The 14,096-nt window shown below is 33.0% G+C and overlaps 1 protein-coding gene across 1 annotated transcript in view; it reads left to right on the top strand.

Moving 5' to 3' along the window:
- LOC124367257 (CAD protein-like) overlaps positions 1 to 14,096 on the top strand; it is a 90,138-nt gene that overhangs the window by 18,906 nt on the left and 57,136 nt on the right. The window contains 3 exon segments of the mRNA XM_046823956.1: positions 631 to 854; positions 4,786 to 4,952; positions 13,478 to 13,711. Coding sequence (XP_046679912.1) covers positions 631 to 854; positions 4,786 to 4,952; positions 13,478 to 13,711 — 625 coding nt within the window.

The following is a 14,096-nucleotide window of genomic DNA, read 5'->3' as shown; positions in this document are numbered from 1 at the left end:
GATTGCTATTTAAATTTTGTAGATTTTTAAGAATCTGAAATATTGCTAGCCAGGTATTCATTGCTGGAAACTGGTCGTAGTCGCTGTGTGCAGAGTCCGGACTGTAAGGCGGAAGTGGAAACACCTCCCACTTAAAAGCATCCAGGACTTCTCGAGTCCGATTTGCCATGTGTTGATTTTCGGTACCCGTCTTGCACAAACTTTATCCTAACTTCCGTGTAACAGTTTCCTAACCAACTTTGTCAGTCATCATGCACATTAGTTCACTGACTTTTAAACCTAATGCACCACTGATGCACTCCACCTTCAGTCAATCACATCATTCCCATAAACTTAACAGAGTTGGCGATAAATCTCAATTGTTTTATTGTGCTTAACCAACAAAAACCGAATTAACGACCACACTTCACTACTCATGGGATTTTTAATTGCTTCACATATTTTAAACTGATATTGTAAAACAACAAGGAGCACAGTAACCTCTCACTAGCACGAATGGATGGCCACTGAACGGAGAAATGCCCTGACATCAAAAAATGGCCATGATAGTCCTGCCCCTAGCGGCTACAGAGTGAAACAAGATCTACTTTCTGGATAGCCCTCATATATACTACTCATTTTCTGTTCTAGTGTGCAGTTTCATCCAGAGCACTCGGCGGGACCCCAGGATTTGGAGTGTCTATTTGATGTGTTCCTGGACACAGTGCGAGCACACAAGTCTGGCAGTGGACTGGCCATCCCTATGTCTGAGAGACTGTCCCAAGCACTGCTCTATCGCCCTGTGGTGACCGGAGATATTCAGACCTCACCGCCTCGCAAAGTCCTCATCCTCGGCTCGGGTGGCCTCTCTATAGGTACGGTACCAACGATACCAGAATCATAGTTTGTCATTCAGCTGGAAGAAACAGTCGGTGAACAGAATAATACTTCCGCGATTAAAGAGAACAAAAGTGAATTATTCAAATATTACCACCTTGAGTGCTTGTCCCAAATTACACGTCTCTAGAATGTTTTAGTGGTTGTCAACAAATCAAAAGTAAAAATCTATTATTGTACATGAATAAAAAATGTTTACATACATGTATTTTCCTCGTTTTTTCTTTATTTTTATTTAAGAGTTATTAGTTTCAGTTTAACATTAAATTATTCAAAATACGTTTTTACAATTATTTCATTACAAACTAAATATATTTACAATCATTTTACAGTGGCTCGTTTAAAATTAGTAACTGACTATTCATGATTTTGTTCAATTTACTACTTTTTGTAGTTTCTTTTTATTAACCCTTACAACGTCACAGACGCCGTATGGCGCATAGACAAACTATCTCCAAACGGCAAAGACGCGGTACGGCGCATCGACACAAAACTGCGTCTATAGCAAATGTAACTTCCTTTTAAATCCGATCAATGTCACTAACGGTATGCGTCAACCATTTGTGTGGGTTATTGACCTATGTCAAGCGTCAAAATATAGCTGTCGCGTTACATTGTTTGAAACAATAGACGCGGTGTCTAGACACTCTCCCCGCCACACGGCACAGACGCCGTACAGCGCGCGCGCTTTTGTTTGCAGTTTGGCTTCAGGTAGTGCGTGTCTAACCATCGCTGAGTCGGTTTCCTTCGTCGTGTTTTCTGTTTATATGGTTTTTATTTATCTGTTAAAAGTATTGATATCTTAGTTATAGTATTCATTTAGTGTTTTTTAGTGTGTAGTGTCACCTATTTAGTGTTCAGGTACTTTGGGATTCTACCGACCACACCAGTATGAAGAACACAAAAATATAAATTTATAGCTAAACAAACATGATAGAACGAAAAAACAACTCTTTAATTACAAACTTACAAGCATTTCCAGGCATTGTGATCGGTATTGTTGTCGCTGTTATCTTATCTTTCTCGAGAATCCCGATTACGACAGGCCACGCGGCATCACATGATTTGCGCGGTACATAATTGCCTTTCCATTACAATTCAATTTATATTTCTGAATCAGATCCTCTAGAATTTGATATTTTACTGATAGGTACTATCTTGAGGGATGTTTTTCTTTCGTTGACATCAGCGAGAAGGCATGGCACTCGCATTTTGGGTGGCGGAGTATAATCAAGAATAAAAACAAGTTTTGAGTGTTTTTTCAATAAAGAGTTTAGTTTTAGTTTGATCATGTTTGTTTTTATTGAATTTTTGTGTTTGGAGAAATGTAGAGGTAAAACACGGAAGTACAACAAAGAGACGCATCATCTGAACGGGCGGCGAGACTCTGCAATCACGTTATCTACTAGACCGCTCGACTTTGACCTCTTTCTGAGGATGGAGAGGGGTTTGCGATAAGACAATTCCTGTTTTATATTGACGAAATATTGTTCTACGCTAATCTAGTAATCAGTAGAAGCAAAATGTCAAATAACGATTCATGTCTGGGTGTGGTCGGTATAATTCCAAAGTACCGTGTTCATTATTGGTGATAAATAACATGTCTCGTAACATTGACGATCCTGAGTACAATGACTTTATAATTTTAAAATTTTTACTTTTTTATACTTACCATAATTATAGAAAGTAAAAATAAAAATGAACTTTACACATTAAATTTTTTTTTTTTATATATTGTGCCGTTTGCTGGAAGTCGTGAAAAGATATACTGACGTTATAAGGGTTAAAATTAGCAAAAACAACATACTTTAAAACACGTTTTGTACATGGGATTTATTTTGCAAAACCAGCCTTTGCTTTATCGATAAACTGATTTAATATATCAGCACATTGTTTTGGTAAATGGTGTTACTAATATCATAAGACATTACAGAGTATTAGAACCCATAAAAATATAGATTATGCAATATAGTTCAGTCGAAAACCTCAACCACGTAAAACTACTGGATCCACGTTCTTCGGGAGTTTTGCCGTTCTGTAAAATTAAATGATTCGCTCTCTAAGTTCAAACTATTTTATTTCAGGTATGAAATTTTTTTATTTCAATTCAAACTTTTTAAAATCTTTTAGTGCGACTCAATTAGAACTTATGGATTCCAAGAATTTGCTACCACCCAAAAATTTTCAGAATAGGGATGAAACAAAGATCTTTTTAATTTACTGAACTTACAGAAACAGTAGCATCTTAATCCTACTAAGTACATTTATATATAGCGACATTAAGGAATGAAGTATTCTTATAACGGACTTATTCTTAGTGATTCTGTAAGTTAAAGTAACTTGCCTATGAACTTTTTGAATTACTATTAATGATGGATCAAAGCTTACTTTAACCCTTTGCACTGCTAATAAATCCATTGATTTCCCCATAAAGCAAAGACATCTATAAAATATAGTTTTCTTTAAGTTCAAAGCTTAAAGAATATGCGATAAGAGATAAACGCAAAAAAATAAAACAGGGCATTTCAGTTAAAATTAACATATTTATTGATCTAACTTCAAATTTGTGGTACAATCTAATAAAACTGAAAAATTATATAAACTACTAATTGTTAGAGCAAGGTTTCATAGATAAGGTATATCATCTTATCTTATCATTAGAGCAGACAATGGATATATTTGGTTATGGCTCTGTAGGACACGCAGAAAAGACAAGCAAGTGAATGGAGCTAGACAAAGGGCACTCCCTCTCCCTGCCGTGGAGTGAAGGTCGTCTATAAATACTTCCTTGCCAACCATGATAGGCACGAGTGCACCAGTCATTTCGAAGGACTTTGGTCCGAAGAAGGAAAAGACTTTCCAAGAGCCACAATGTGTAATATCGGACATAATAGTGTTTGGCGTTTTGATTTAAGCGTACCATTCTTCGTTTAAAATATCTGTGTACGGCGTGGAAAGGGTTAAATCTTTAGGTTTCTATTGAATGTTGTAAAGAGTGATTTTCATATCATTGAAAGATAATTAAAGATAATTTTTAATATATCTGAATACATATTATATCAGTATGAGATATTACATCTTAATAGTGTCTTGATGAATCTTACTTGCAGTATAGTAATTGTTTTTGGATGTTTTGTAGTACTTCTGTTAGCAAAATAAAATTGTAATGCACCAAATATCTAATAAATAAAATTAAAGTTTTTACGTATTTGTTTTATTTTTGTATGATTAAATTTTACTCTTAAATTATATTGGTTCTTTATTGTTATCGTACAACAAAAGAACCAAAGGAAAGGAAAAGAAAGGGGGGGAAGATTTTTTTTCCGAGAAGTTTTGTCGGAAAAAAATAAAAAAACACAAATTATTGGTATGATCTCAACAGTAAAAGATTAAGTAAAATTAAATTTGCAACTCAGCAAATGGTTTGATTTAAAGACACTTTAACATGTACTAATAAAAGAAATACTAATGTAAATAAAAACAATATTTGCATATTATTTCAGCTAATTCAACATTCATCAACTATATGCTAAGCATCTGCAACCGTTTCTAGGTGCTAGCTGTGTGAATAACAACATACACTAGCCCTCAAAATTGTTAGTCACCAAATTAGCAAATGGCTGTGGTAATGTTAGCATCTCACTGTAATGGAACTGGTCTTTTTATTAAACATTAATCTTGAAGTGCTGTTTTAACTTCAGGTTCCAGCTTTACTCAGTTGGAAATGAGATTTTACTTGCAATCAAGTAGGATTTCAGCCAGACTAATTTGTACTACCCAGACTTACTTATTAAGAACGATTATGAAATTCATTCATCTACTTATGAACCATTTTTTTACTTACGTGTTAACCTGTATATGTAAAATGATATTGATTAGTCATGCACTTTCTTTCTGTCAATGGAATAGGTCAGGCAGGAGAATTCGACTACTCAGGGTCCCAGGCTATCAAGGCACTTCAGGAGCACGGAATACAGACTGTGGTCATAAACCCGAACATAGCCACAGTGCAGACGTCCAAAGGGCTTGCGGACAAGGTCTACTTCCTGCCTCTGGTGCCACAATACGTCGAGCAGGTCAGTGGTTCAGACAGATAGGATAAAAGGATTTCGTATTAGGACATTTCCCATTGTTGTATAGTACAAAAAAAATATAGTACTACATTTCAAGAAGGATTTTAATCTATCCTCTTCTTTAGATGTCAAAAAACACTAATAGATAAACTTACACTTAAAAACTAAACAGGAGCTAAACGCACAAACAACACGTTACACATGAACCAGTGAAGGTGAAACACTGATGAGAAAACAAATATTGGCATTTCCTGAGGTATCGCGACCACTAAAAGTCATCTGAAACAATGAAAGCAGGATGTTGATGGTCAGGAGGGGGAGGGTATAGGGCAGCTGTCTCCTGGTGAAAGTTTTGGTCCTGGACCTCAGTATTAGGGTGTCTGTACAAAACATTCAGTGCAGTGATATCACTTGGGTTCACTTTCTCCAGTATGGACTTAATACTGTTGGTGTACCAGTCAGGTATTATTTAAAAAGTTTTGAGTTGCAGTCCATTGCCAGACTTTTGCACTGGAGTGCATTTGTGGTTTTTGACCCCTGAAGAAGACGGTGGATTTCGATGCTTGAAACTTAGTGTTATATTTACTGCATCAGTAAAATGATGGCAAATCTCCGAAATCCGAGTATCCTTTCACAACATCCACGGTGAATAACAAAGAAGTTGGAGACAATCTAGAGAGAAGTAGTAGTAACTTCAGGTCTGTAAGTACTATACACAGACATTTACAGTACAACCTCATTTATTCGGATCTCCTGGTTATCTGGATTGGTTTTATACAGTGCTGGGAGTCCAATCTTTTGAAGAGTCAACAATTTTTGGAGAATTTCCAGCATAATTTGTTTTTCTATTAAGGCATGTTGGGCATTCAGAACAATATGTACAGTATAATAACATTAAACAGTGTTGTAGTAGGCCTACAAGAGATTGATAATTATAATTTTGGAAGACAATAGACGATAGACAAAACATCTTTATTACGTGATCATAGAGAACAGTAATTGAGTCATTAAATTTTTGTTTACATGACAAATAAAATTGATAGCAAATAACATATTACATAAATAGGTCAGAGTTTAAAAATTCGTCTTCGTTGTAGAAGGGTCTCTCTTGGAGCCATTCATTCAGGGCTTTCTTGAAGTGTTTAGGCTGTTGCTGTTTGATATTATCTGGAAGTTTATTGAAGTATAGGGCTCCTTTGTAAGATGGTTTTTTTCCAAAGAGGCTCAGGTGATGTGATGGCAAGCTGAAGTTGGAGGCATTTCTTGAATGTTGAAGTTTGAAATGACTGGCTTTAGATCGAGTACAAATTGTATCAGAGTTAATTCTTTTACGTTAACAAAGAATGTTGAAAATGATTCTGATAATGAAGAACTAGATGTTATGAATCATTCTGATGTCATGGAGAAACTAGGCTGGGTGATGGTGTATTTTGAGTGAGAATCATGATGCTTTATCAGGATGGTTTCGAAACGTCTGTTTGTACTTCCTGTAAGCAGTTTAGCAAAGAAAAAGATTGATTTTTTGTACAAAATAGTAAACATATTTTTATATTTTTTCTATATAATCATTGACCTTTATAAAACAAAATAATAAATTGGCTTACCTTCCTTTATTGTTATATTTTAAGAAATTCATTTTTAATTACCTGTAATCTATTTTAATATTGTGTTTGTACTGTATTCCAAGTTTATCCGGATTTTGGTTTATCCAAATCTCTTCTGGTCCCAAGTAATTTGGATAAATGACGTACTGTAGTATGAAATATAGAACTTTTTTGTTGCAAATTTTTTAACTGTCATGAAGCTAGTTACTATATGGAAAAAAGTCTCAATGAAATGTAGGATTGAGTTGAATCTACATTTTTGAATCTATTATGATTATTATTGCCCTTCCTTGACTGTAATAATAAACACACCAATGTAGCCGGTGAAATAATTACAAGAGTAAATTTATTACTATCTTAGATGAATGACATTTATTAAATTGATGTGCATGCAAGAAAAGACTATGAATGATTCATCATTATCAGTATCTTGATTCATGATATATGAAAAGAAATATTGGTTAAAGTTCGACCCGAAATAAGCACTGATCATGCCAAAGTTCAGTTACACTAGTAAAGACTTGACATTTAACATGCAATTTGTGGCCTTGAACATAATCATTAATCTTTATCTGTAAATTAATAAATAATTGCCCTCTATTGTACTCGAGATCAGACGGTTTCTGTTACATTAATCAGTTCATTTCCTAATTAATCGTTATCTGGAAAACTTACTTCATAGCATTGATGAAAATGAAGGTGTTTTATCTATATATGACATGAGTACTGTAATTATTTTTCTAATCATTTTAATATGGCAATAAAAATCACTTTAAAGTTAGTTGTGGTTTCAATATGTAGCAGAGTGAAGATAATGAAACAACTTTTACTTTTAAAACAAATTTTTAAAACATTCTGCCTTTAATTTGATTATTAAAACATTTCAGTGTCTGTCGAGTGTAAGTTCTCCTTTAACACTCACTGCTACCTGAACATAAATAATAAATAAAGCTGCCTTTTATTGCGAGCAGATTTTGGTATAAACTGATTTACAAAATAACTCAATTCCAATAAATATTTTAACTCTTCCCACACCATAGACGGATATATTAGAATGGTACTTTGACCAAAACGCCAAATACAGTTATATCCGATATTATATATTAATTTAAACCAAACTCTCCAATAATATAACTTTTTATTTTTTGTGAGGCCTTTCGGTACTCAATGAGAACATTTTCGACGCACCCTACTGAATACAAGTAATATAACAATTAATAACATAAACAAATTTTGTACTAAATAAAAAACATATGTTAATTAAAAATACAAATAGGGAGAGATAAGATAAAGATAGATAGAGATAATAGAGAAGATAAAGGATTTAGATGAGAGAGAGCTAGAGATAGATTAAGATAGATATAGTTAAGGAGCATAAGACGATATAGATAATATTGTAGATAGATAAAGATTAGATAAAGTTAAAGAGAAAGAAGAAAGATGAAGATAAGTAGATTAATAAGATAATTATGAGTAATTATAAGATATAGAAGCAGATAAGATAAGATAAGGATGAGAGCGATTAATAGATAATAGGATAATAAGATAGATAGATTTCAGATAAGATAAGATAAAGAGATAAGATAATAGATGGAGCAGATAATAAAGATAAAGATAGAGAAGATATTATTAGTCAGATACGATAAAGATTAGATTAATACAGATAAAGATAAAGAGGAGGAAAGATAAGTATGATGATGATAATATTAGGAGGATAATATTCGCAGATTAGAAAGATAATCATAGATTAGAATGTTGAGATAATAGATAATATAGAGTGGATAAAGAGATAACAGATAAGAGATAAGAGAGATAATATTCAGATAAGGATAAGGATAAAAGATTAGATTGATGCATAAAGATAATAAGAGAGAATTGAGGAGAACAGATTATACCAAGGATAGAAGATGAGACGGATAATAGATAAGAAAGGATTAGAAGAAGAGATAAGATAGTTATCTAGAGATAAATAAAAGATAGATAGATGAGAGATAGATAAAGCGAGATAATAAAGGATAAATAGGTATGACGTTAAGATAAGATCAAGTTAGATAAGATAAAAGAGTTAAGAGTGAGAGATTAGGAGATAATATAGATAAAAGATAAAATGATAAGATAGGAGGATAAAGATAATATTTAGATAGTAGTCTGCGTGAGAGATAAAGGTTAATGATAATAGGATAAGAGATAAAGAAGATATGATTGAGAGTTAGAAGATAATTATTCTATGGCAGCCACAGTTTGTTATATGTATATATAAAAAAATAAAGTTGATATTTAGTTAGATCAAATAAATTAACAGGTGGAATTTTGAAAAAGGCCCAGTTCGTGTTTACCAGATTATTTTGGTTCTTTTTTATAAAAATTGTTTCATATGCTCAGGATATGTTATTTTGTACTTCATTATAATTTTGCATTTGAAAAAAGATGTGTCCAGTTTGAAGTGGCATGTTTTGCCATGGCGTCTTTCTTCTTGTTGATATTTTATTTAAACTTGCCCTATGTTCCTTGCTCTCTGTTTTAACTTTCTTTTTGTTTGGCCAATGTATTTAAATCAACAATTGTTACCAATTAACTTTGATACTTCCAGATTTTTCTTCTTTCATTAATTTTTATTTTGGGATTTCCTAATATATTCATTAATTTAATTTTGGAATTTGTAGATACATTATATTGTCATGTTCTTAAAAATTTTAATATTATTGAGATAGGATGTTGTAGGAAAAAACAGATATCATTTATAGGTTCTTTACTTTTTGAATTTGATATAAAGTTGTCTGTGCCATTTCTTTCAATAATTTTCTTTTCTCTTGTTTATCATATTGTCAATCATGTTAGTTTTGTAGCCATTAAATATAAAGCAATTTCCTTTTTATTTTTTTAACTTCTTTTTTATATTTTCTGTTGATAATGAGTATGTAAAAGCCGATGAGATTAAATTGTAAAAGTTGCTTCTTTTTGTGAAGGGGGATGAAATGAATCAAATGGGATGAATCTGTCATTTTTGTGTTTGATTGTGATTTTCTGTTTATATCAAATTTCAAATAGCTAGTTGTATTTTTTATAATTATTAAATCGTGTATATGGGAGCTGATTGTTCCTTTTCTATTTCACAAGTGAATTTGATAGAAGGATATAAATATATATCTCAATATCTCAACTCCTTATGTATAACTAGATAGTTTGAAATGCTTTATCTTGTTTTATAGTAAAATTTATTTTCAAATAAACAGTTTTGTTAAATAGTTCTTTTTTATTTTTTATTATTAAATACCGTAAATTTTAAGGTTAAAATGCCCTTTTTTTATATTTTACCTTTTATAATGAGTTATAGTAAAAAATTACATGTTTTTACTTGTATCCAGCATTTTTAGGAGAGTTAATGAGATTTATGAGTGGCATGCGAAAATTTTAAGACTACCTTAAAAACTCAATATGAGCAAAAACACATGCAACTAAATTATATTATTTATTACAAACAAAGTATACTTAAAACTGGTGAGGTTATCAGGGAGGTCAGACACATTTTTGGTCCAAAGTAAAATAAACTTCTCCTTCCCAGCTCAAACTCAGTTTCTGAAAGTGAAGCTGATGGGCAATCACTGTGACAAGGGCTTCTATGCAAGACTCAATCAAATAGGATATTGCGGCTTCCTAGTGCCAGAGACTTTATGAGTCATGCAGTTGGTCTACCAACTTGCAAAACGGCCGCCATTGTAACATTCACAGACATCTGCGATTAGGACGACCTTGGCCAAAAAACACCTCAGAGAAAAACAAAAGCATATCGGGTAGTTCTGAACTCTCCCTTGAGATAAGATAAATAGCACACAGGATTCCAGGAAACTGTGTTTACAGTGTAAAATGTAGTTGCATTTGGACGGATACATAAAGCGAGACAAAAAGACATTAATCGTATGGATAGAGAACACAAAGAAAATATTAGTAAGAAAGGGTCTACAGAAATGTCAACAATTGCCTACACATTGTTGGTCTGAAAGACCATTCATATGAATTGGGCATGGAAGCCAATGTAATACATCGGGAACCTCATTTCTTTAAAAGGAAATTAATTGAGGCATGTACATTGAATTGGCAAACCAACCAATCAGTCAACCTCAGTCGAGATTAGGGCCGCTTCGTTGCCTAATCTAAACTAAAAGAAAACCAAAAGTTTCAAAAGATTAGATAAGCCAACAACACACAGTATGTTTTAAGAAATTCTTCTGGTTATGAACCAATAATAAAGAAGATCCTCTCATTGTTCTCTTCTTTTTGCTGCCATTCTTGTTTCTACCGTGACGATTTGCATTTGCTATTGGGCCTCTGCTCAGCCGTAGGTGGTTGGTCGACGAATGCAGACTTGAGTGGTTGTTGATTCCTGACTGACTTAGGCGTGTACAATGCTCTGGTATGATTTGTTTATTTTAACCTAGTGTTTGCAATATGTGTCTAGGTTAGAATTATTTACGCTGAAGAAGAGATTAGATTTCAGATGTTGAAATAGCGTTAATGAATTTTTTGTATCACTGAACGATGGCCAAATGTCCGAAAAATCCTGTTTCCTTCACTTGACATACTGTTACATAAACAGGGTAACAGTATTGAAATACTTACAGGATAAAATACTGCATGAGTTTCAGGTAACAAGCTTCTTAATCAGCACAGCCTGCCAATGGCTCGTTGGATGGTTTGCGTAACATGGTTAGTAAATGAGAGCCTTGCCTGATCAACATGCATAGCCATAACTCATGTCTATCGCAAACCGACTAGTTATATCTCATGGTTGTGTATTAGGCCTATCATGTTTATATCTTTTCCGGGAATTCCACATCTCAATTTGTTATGTTCAAGTCACTTTTGTCTCAACAAGAGTATGTACAACAAGAGGAAAGCAGTATTTTGGTTGGTCACTGTCACATCGGTTGCCATGTGTTGTCACTGACATTCTTGTGCTTTAAAGTTGCCGTTATGCTGTGTGCAATATGGAGACTGTGAATTGTAGAGTAGGAAAATGTTTTTTTCGATAGCGATAAGCCCAAGTCGGTTTCTAATAGAGACGAATACACTCAGGCAGATGGTAAGTAAAATGCCCGAGTTTAGGGGCTTATGTACTGCCAAGGAGGCCAAGTATTGCGATTGTGACCTTTCCTATAACCAAGGTCGTCTATCATAGGTATTTTCAGTTGCTTTTATCTTAGGGTATTATATTTTGGGGATGTAGTAGTTACAACCACAAAATATTTATTCTGTAAAAAACGAAAAAAAATCAGTACATACTATTACCAATATTAGTTTTAGACAGTCATGCCGCCCATTCTTCAAACATTTCAAAATTTTAAACATTGCTTGCTCTCTGTATTTTAGAATTAGATGTATTTGTAAAAAAAAAAACATAAATCCAGTTTTATAAAACTCAATCATCAACATGATTACAGCACAAGAAACAAAAACAAGTTCAATTACCCTTCTCATCGTCTTACTCATTTAGACACTAGACCATTTTAAAAAGGAATTAAATTATTTAACAATTTACCTCCAAATTTGACTTTAGAAGAAAATTCCAGAATTTTTAGAAAGCGACTTGAAAAATTGCTTATTGAAGCTTGTCCTTATAAAATATTAGATTTTTGTCCTGATTTCGTAGTATAAAACTGTATTTTATAATTTTAACGATCACTGTTATTGTAATTTTGTAATAGTATAAATTTTGTTTTAGATAGTGAAAATGATGTGTTGTGTGTTTACAGTTGCATTGCAACTTTCTATTGTGAACTTATGTAACAAATAAATAATAATAAATAAGCATAAGTACAATGTAGAGGTCAATACATTCAAACCTGCAGGAGTTGTATGGGGGAGGTATTCGTGTATCCTATATGGAAGATTCAGGTTAATAAAATAGATACACAGTACCGACACCCATCTTGTCAATCCTGTCTTTCCTAGTTCCGGTGTATCCTTCGTTCTCAATTATGTTCCTGCCAAAATAGTAGTAAAAATGGTTCTTATTCAGCAATTAATATCACCTCACAATGTCATCATCGATAGTTTCCCTTTAAAAATCCAAAACCTTTAAAGCATAAAACCATGCTTTTTGTCAGATGTTTTTGTTTTCCTATGGAATTTGCATCTATGGATCAACAACAAAAAGAAATATGGACCAACTTTTAATGCAACAAAAAAGGGCACTGAGAATCATGTTTAATTTGAAGCAAACAGACTCTGTTAAACATGTATTTTCAAAACTTAATATATTTACTGTTTACAATTTGTACATTTACGAGTCAGTTAATTTTGTATTTCTCAATAAAAGAATTGCAATAGGTAATACATCCCATAGATATAACACTAGGTCACATAGATTGGTTGAACCTCATAAATTATTATTTTTTGAAAAAAACCCACTTTTAAAGGAAATAAATTTTTTGAATATTTACCCCAAATCATAAAAAAGAGCAAAACCCTAATACCTTTTTAAATTTGATGAAAAAATTCTTAGCACACGCTGCTTTTTACTCTATAGAAGAATTTATTTCTCACAACAATTAAAATGTCAGCAATAAAATATGTTAGTTTGGTGGTAATAAAAAATTTTTAATAAAGTATAAATGAGTTGTAACTGCATTGTTCTGTCTTTAAATTGTTTAAAATTCTGTATTGTAGTAATAGTGTACTACTAAGAAAAAATAATAATATATAGAAATAAGATATGACACTATTCTTGTATTTACTGTGCAAATATGAATAAAGATGATTGATTGATTGAATCATACTTGATAAATTGATACTTAAAGTTTTATCCTGGAACACATTCAGTTAGCAGTGCTGACACTCAATCTGAGCCGAATGACAAATCACACAGGTCATACTTGTTCCCTATTACTCTCCAACAAATGTTAAAGGTGTTCATTGCTGTTACAGGTGATTTGTTCAGAGAGGCCTGACGGTGTGTTGTTGACTTTCGGTGGCCAAACAGCACTCAACTGTGGTGTGGAGTTGCAAAAGAACGGAACGTTTGACAAATACAGAGTCCGGGTGCTGGGGACTCCCATCCAGTCCATCATCGAGACAGAAGACCGCAAGCTGTTTGCGGACAGAATCAACGAGATCGGGGAGAAAGTAGCCCCCAGTGCTGCAGTGTACTCTATTCCAGAGGTGATACACTTGCTTCACTTTTGTTCTCAACTGCTAGTGTATGAAGCGATTACTTTAAGTAAGGTGTTTCAGTTTGTACTTGCTTTGTTACTATCTAAAATCACTGGTCATTAATAAATAGCTCAGATGCTAGAAAAAGTACATGGACTTACTAGCCAAGGATCTCCTCAGAAGGATCAGTTTCATACCTGGCCAGTAGAACCGAAAATAGCAACTAATTTCTTGAAGGGAACATGTTTTAGCAAAATTGAATGAACTCAAATACATTTTTTAATGAACTGAAACATTTTATGACACAATACAAATTTTGTTATTTATAAAGTTTATTTTTGTCCAGTTATACAATAATTAGTTGATTGCTAGGGGTGAAGAAGGGGTTGGATGG

The sequence above is a fragment of the Homalodisca vitripennis genome, chromosome 8 (assembly GCF_021130785.1).
Source record: "Homalodisca vitripennis isolate AUS2020 chromosome 8, UT_GWSS_2.1, whole genome shotgun sequence".
Classification (NCBI taxonomy): Eukaryota; Metazoa; Arthropoda; class Insecta; order Hemiptera; family Cicadellidae; genus Homalodisca; species Homalodisca vitripennis.
Note: the sequence above shows the minus strand (reverse complement) of the source record. Positions and strands in the feature narration are given on the sequence as shown.